The sequence below is a fragment of the Mesitornis unicolor genome, unplaced genomic scaffold (assembly GCF_000695765.1).
Source record: "Mesitornis unicolor isolate BGI_N332 unplaced genomic scaffold, ASM69576v1 scaffold3876, whole genome shotgun sequence".
Classification (NCBI taxonomy): domain Eukaryota; kingdom Metazoa; phylum Chordata; class Aves; order Mesitornithiformes; family Mesitornithidae; genus Mesitornis; species Mesitornis unicolor.
This window is the reverse complement of record NW_010188779.1, coordinates 140161-146330: the sequence shown is the minus strand read 5'-3', so window position 1 is coordinate 146330 and position 6170 is coordinate 140161. Positions and strand designations below refer to the sequence as shown.

Below are 6170 nucleotides of genomic sequence, written 5' to 3'. Positions count from 1 at the left end.
AAAATAGTTTCAAATACTCTTAAATGTAGAAAACATGTAACGAAGAAAAAAGGGATGCGTTAAGTGGAATTTAATCAAGTTGTTGGATGTACTGAAAGTCGGAGATTCAGTACGCAGAGGTAGCTCAGTAAGAGTATGTGCAGTGTTCTGACTATTTAGCATTGACAAAACCACAGTAACTTACTGTCTGCTTGAACTCTTCCTGTATTTTTTATGAAAGCAAGCACTCTTTCTGGGCCTGTTGCTTTGCCACTGAAAACTAACAGAAAGAGCCATCGATTTCAGTGGGATTTGGATTAAGTTCTTATATGCTCCAAAAGTTCAGGTTCATGGAAACACAATAAAAAGAAACTGCCCTGAGTCTGGACTCCTGGCTGCAAGCACAGTTTTTATGCCCAGACAATGGACTTCTCCCACGTGGAGCCAGTCACTGGTTAGCATACTTCAGAAAGGGGAACCTTGAATGTGGCCCAGAACCACACATGCTGTTCTCTCCATTTACCTCGCAGGCTGGCCTGGTGGTGGATCTGACTATGGTATCTGGGTATGCTGCGATCACAACTGGGAGCTCACTGCCCGCTGCTCTTTGCATCACTGGCTGGTGACAGCAGAGCACAGTGCCAGGGTACACGGGTGGTGGACAGTGTCCTGCCCTCCTGCCTGCTCAGTGTGCAGAGCTTGATCCGGCTCCAGGGAATGAAAGAATTCAGCATGTAGCCACCTCACATACACGTGTTACGTGGTCGTTTTATTGGCGAGGGCAGTTCTGAACAAGGTGATGCTGTCAGCTCCCAGTAGTTTCTCATACAGGTGGCAACAGAGCAGCCTTGCCCTGACCATCAGGTGAAGCACCAATGATTGGTACCAGATTACTTTCCTGTTCACAGGAATAACGGACTAGGAATAACAGACTAGGTAAACCAAACACAATTTTTTTCACGAAGGCAAAAGGATATGAATTTCACGTGCCTACTGTCAAACCAAAGATCTTTAGCTTGTGCAAATGGCTATAGTCTCATCAGAGCTACGATTATTTACATCTGCTAAACATCTGCTCCTAGGTGTTTGCACTCAGCTGCACCATTAACTGCAATGTTAACCATGACATGCATGACACTTATGCATTTATATCGATCCCAGTTTGACCTATTTCTTTAATTCCTTTTAATGTTTTAGTGCACAACAGCCAGCATAGTTTTTGCAGATAAGTTTGGACTAGAGTACTCTCCTGAAATCTTAATCTCCTGGACACAGGGCTGGCTATGTGTTTAAATATATGCCTGTGTTTCTTTCTCTTCAACACTCCTCTTAGAAATAGTATTTTGTGTTCTTTTTTATATATAATTTTATAAAAAAGAGTATAGTTTCATTTTTAAAAAAGTTGTGACTGATTGTCAAATTAGCTAAGATAGTGTTCTGGTTACTATACGTACCCTTTTAACTAGCAAAAAAAATAATTGTCAACTTTCTTGTCCTCACAAGCTATTATTCATTACCAATGCAGCAATATAGAAAACATAGCTTGGGTTACTACAATAAAGGCTGCATTTCAGTATTAGCATCCTAAATTCTGTCACTGCAGATCTCTGTGTATTGCACTGGGGGAAGGAGAAGAAAAAAGAAAAACAAAAATTTGTGTTCTTCAAGGGTAAATTATAAAAGATCTTCTAGCTGCAAACACAAATACTTCACTCATAACCCAAGCACCAGACCATTTCTTTGAAGAAGCTTATGAGGCATTTAAGATATACAATGGCACAATATCATACAATGGAATTGAAAGAATTTTCTTGAGAAACCATTAACTTTGAAGGAATGTCTAGACAACTGTGTCAACAAATGCAAATAATTCATGCTTCTCAGCTTCTATCCAATGGATGGCCCCATGCTGAGAATACACAAACTCAGAAGAAAAAGGCATGTCACAGTCATATGACTTGGGAGTGTAACAGAGTCACACAGAAATTCAAGTCAATCTCAAAAAAACCTTCAGAAAGCTCTTCCCGAGGGCAAGACAGCAGTGGGATAGGATTCTCGTCATTTTGGCTAGTTTAAAACAGAGACTTACAGCTGGTACACCCTGGCTTCAATGCAAGGGCAATGGAACAAACAGCCATTAGTCATCACCATTCATTGGTTAGAAAAATAAAAACTAAAGAACTCCAAAATACTGTACAGCCTCTTGCAGTAACCAACAAAGTGGCTTCTGGAAACAATGCTTTTGCCAAAAATGCATCTGTAAGGCACTTAACAGGTCTCTTTTTAATATATATATATATATATGTATGTATATAGAAAAATAAAATATGCACTGGAGCAACATTCACCAAAACCCCGTTGTCTCAATTGTCTGTGTGTACAGTATAGTACATATATACAGTCACTGTGACACAGGCCATCTCCTTCATTATACCTTCACGGGTGCTTTGGGCTGCCTGGTTAACTTCAGTGCCTGTGAACAGTAAACAAAACAGTCACTTCTTTATATTCTTAAAAAATGACCAACAGCACAGATTTTATTTATAACAGGCAACAAAATGCTGCATGTGCTTCTAGGATGCTGAGTGAGGTGTCAGCATGCAGCTGACAGGCCACTCTGGGTTTTGGGATGATTATTTTCTCTCTGATAGCCCACCACAGCCTCCTCATACACAGCCTTAACAGAGGAACCACAAGGAACATGGCTACAGTGCCAGTGAAGGAAGTGAAGGGGGTCTTAGAGGTCTTACAGAAAGCAGGTCTTGGGACTCCACTCAAGAGACCACTTGTAGCCCAGAGAGAAGAGCTTCTGACCTACTTAGGAAAAGACTGTGAAGAAAATTTCTGCCAACACCTTCATGTTCCCTGCCCTCCTTCCATATGGCATGAAGCCAGAGCATAGTCACTGCTGCAGTGGTAGAGGTCATGCTCCTCTGATATTTATACCTTCCTTTCTCAGAAAAGGTAAGAATAAACCATAGTCCATCAGTCCAGAGCTGATCTTATAGCAGGGGACACCTGCTGTCTTTGTAACTTTAGGTTACTCTTACTGTACAAGGAGGAGAGAAACCACATGTCTTTGTTTGATGGCAGGGTCCAGCTCTGTGTTACCCACCGGGCTGGCAACCTATGGCAGCTGAACTACTCAGCGTGAGACAGAGGTTCAACTCAAATGATAGGTGATTGTGCTTCTAGTTCGGCAGGAAGCAGCCTCTCTAACTCAGGAGGTGATTGTGACAGGCTTAAAAGGTGTTAGGTTTGCAGCTGCTCCTGTATACTGATGAGGTCAGTGAAGGATGCCTTTTGCCGGCGTGCTCTACAACAGTAACAGCTCAGTGCCTTCTTGTGTGGGACGAATCGGCCTGAGAGGGAAATTTGTGAAATTTGCTCATTCCTGAAATTCAGAACCTCCGTTTTCCTTAGCCTTTTGGGGGAAGTGCACTGACAGACTGTAATTTGCCTGTTGGGTGAGAGACTATTTCTGGAGGGTTGGCTAAACAAGCAATTTTCAGTCTCAGATTTCTGATGGGTCCTCTTATTGTAGATATTAACCTTTAATATTTTACATTTAAAGCTTGTAAGCACTGCTTGAAAAATGCTCCAGCACAAATGTAAGCCCTTAAAAAAAATCCAAACCTTTAAAAATAAATAGGTTATATTCCTCTCAAACACCAGCATTCAACACCAGCATTCAGAAACACCAGCATTTAACTATTGTTAAATCTAGCCATTTGAGATTAGTCTTTTGGATATTATTCAGGAAGAGACTTTGGAGAGAGACATCATTCCACATTTTGTTTGGGGAAACAATTTTTTAACTTTGTAGTTTGGCAGATTCTGCTGCCATATTTACAAAGTAGAAATACCTTAGTGTAGATGAACCTCTAAATATTTAAATTCAATTTCATACAACCAGATCACATGTACTATCATAATTAAGTAGGAATGTCACTGCAGTTGAGTACTGTGACTGGATAACCGTCTTCCCCTGCAAGAAAGATGCCAAAATGAAGCCAAGGTGTTTATAGAAAATAAACATCAAGGGTGATGATGACATGTTTATTTTCAAAGCGGGAGACCATTATCCAGTCACAGCATTCACTTCTATTATACTTATTGCAACTGTACCAGACCCAACCTCATTGATTTTTTTTCAAAGAGTAATTAAAATAACATTTGTGAATAATACAGAAGACCAACTGAAGAAACTGCTGCAGCAGAACAACAATCCCCTAAAGTGGCTCTACAGCAGCATTACAGTCTGATTAGCACAGGAGGTTTATTTGATGCTTAATGAATAAGAAACTAGTGCTGGTGAACAGTAAATCTCTCCAGTACTGGTTGACTTTTTTGATACCCTGTTGAAAGGCTGTGTTAACTTGCAGCAACTGACAGCAGCCCCTAAAGACCATTACCACCCTGAGGATCATGGAGGTCTGGATGAGCTCCAGCTGGTCCTCAAGGTAGAGAGCAGTGAGATGCTGAAGAGAAGCCAGCATTACAGGGATTGTTCTGTTACCGGTAGTGTCTACTTTAGGCTATCTTTCTGCAGGAATAACACAGAATTTTCTTTATGCAACCTGTAATGTCTCCTGTTAATTTCTGATTTTAAAAAAAATCATGACTTTCAGACTGATGAGGAAATAACATATGATTCTCAAATTTCACTTTTTGGATGCTAAGATAAGTATACCTTAACAGGGTCTGATTTCTGGACTCAGTTCCTGAAAATTGAGAGTTTTCCTGCTTTTCACAATTAAGGTAACCAGAAGTGGAGCCACATAAAATCACTAATTTGGGGAATTTTAGCATTCAAGTTAGCAAGGTGACTTTAGTGGAGTGAAACTAGTAAAATGGCAGCCTGTTGAGTTTTGCTGAAAATTAGAAACATGGAAGTTATTAAAAAAAGTTCTCCACTGACAAGTGGAGAATGCAGGGTACTGTTGGCGCTGGGCTTCTCACAGTAGGTCTCAACCCTCACCTAAAACGGTTATCAAAGACTGCTTCAGTTGCCACAGCTTTGTGATCCTTATAATCTCAGAACATTAAAGACAGCATTAAAATTAGTTGCATGGACTAGTTTTCCATGAGGTGGTTACCACTGTTCTGAGAACCTGACTAAAACTGTGGCCATTATTTCATATAGAATACAAAATGACTGTCAAATATCAATAGCTTCAGTTTGTACTGAAATAAGCATAATTTGAATCAGTGATGTCAATGCAAGAACCTCTAGGTTATAGTCTATAATCCTGCAAGCTATCCCATGCCATAATTTTGGCACGAAATGTGACACACCAGACTCTTGTAGATTTCTGGCTGTTGTAAAGGGTGACTCATAAGAAAAAAAATTAAAAAATCATAGCCTGCTTCAACTCACTTCAATCCAGAAAGTGTTCTCATTTTACCCGATTTCCCCATTTCCCACACCAGTGGACAGATCTCTGTCACTGCCATGATGAGATCCAAAGCTGTGATTATTGGCTAAAGCCAGAGCTATTCTTATTCAGCACAATCTGAATTAATAATTACAATTAATTCGTAATTTGAACTAACTGCAGACACCTAATGTCATGAGTTGAACCTTTTCAGAGCCAAAGAGGATAAAGTTCAGCATTTTTAATTTGATACTACTCTGACTATCAATGTAATAAAGGAAGTAAAGAAAGAGAAAAATCTCTACTGTGGGATCTACAAGAAGGAACCCAAGGAGATTAAGACGTGTTTAGGTGTTTTTTCCCCTCATAGCACACTTTCCATTATAAATCAAAACCAGCAATTCTTACCTTTTGCCTAGAAACCATCCAAGATTTTATTGTTGGTACCAACAGACTGCCAAGAAGAATCTGAGCAGGATGATAGATGAGTAAGGGGATGGAAATTAAGGACAGGTGCTCATAACCCGCAAATACTATCTTCAGCATTGGAATCCCTGCAGGCAGAAAAACAGGAGACAGACTTTCACCTCAGACTCTGAGCTACAGACAAAAGCAAAGCGTTTTGTGTTGCATTGAAATTTCACCAAAAAAACCCCAACTCGAACCAAAATGAAGTCTCAGAAGTTTTAAATTAAAAAAAAAAACCAGCAAAAACATCAACAAAAAATACACGGAAATAAAGTTGCGTGGCAAAAAAGAAGGAATGGGGGGATGTAAGAAAATATTTTTTTCTAATTATGCTAATAGCTGTCA

General features: G+C 39.9%; 1 protein-coding gene across 1 annotated transcript in view; it reads right to left on the bottom strand.

Annotated features, from left to right (window-relative positions):
* Window positions 1-1247: 1247 nt before the first annotated feature.
* The window catches only part of SLC10A7 (solute carrier family 10, member 7), a gene marked incomplete at its 5' end in the record, with an annotated part of 141933 nt that continues 137010 nt past the window's right edge, over window positions 1248-6170 (bottom strand). Inside the window, 2 exons of the mRNA XM_010185825.1 lie at window positions 1248-2452; window positions 5766-5911. Coding sequence (XP_010184127.1) covers window positions 2408-2452; window positions 5766-5911 — 191 coding nt within the window. The remainder of the gene's footprint in view (window positions 2453-5765; window positions 5912-6170) is intronic.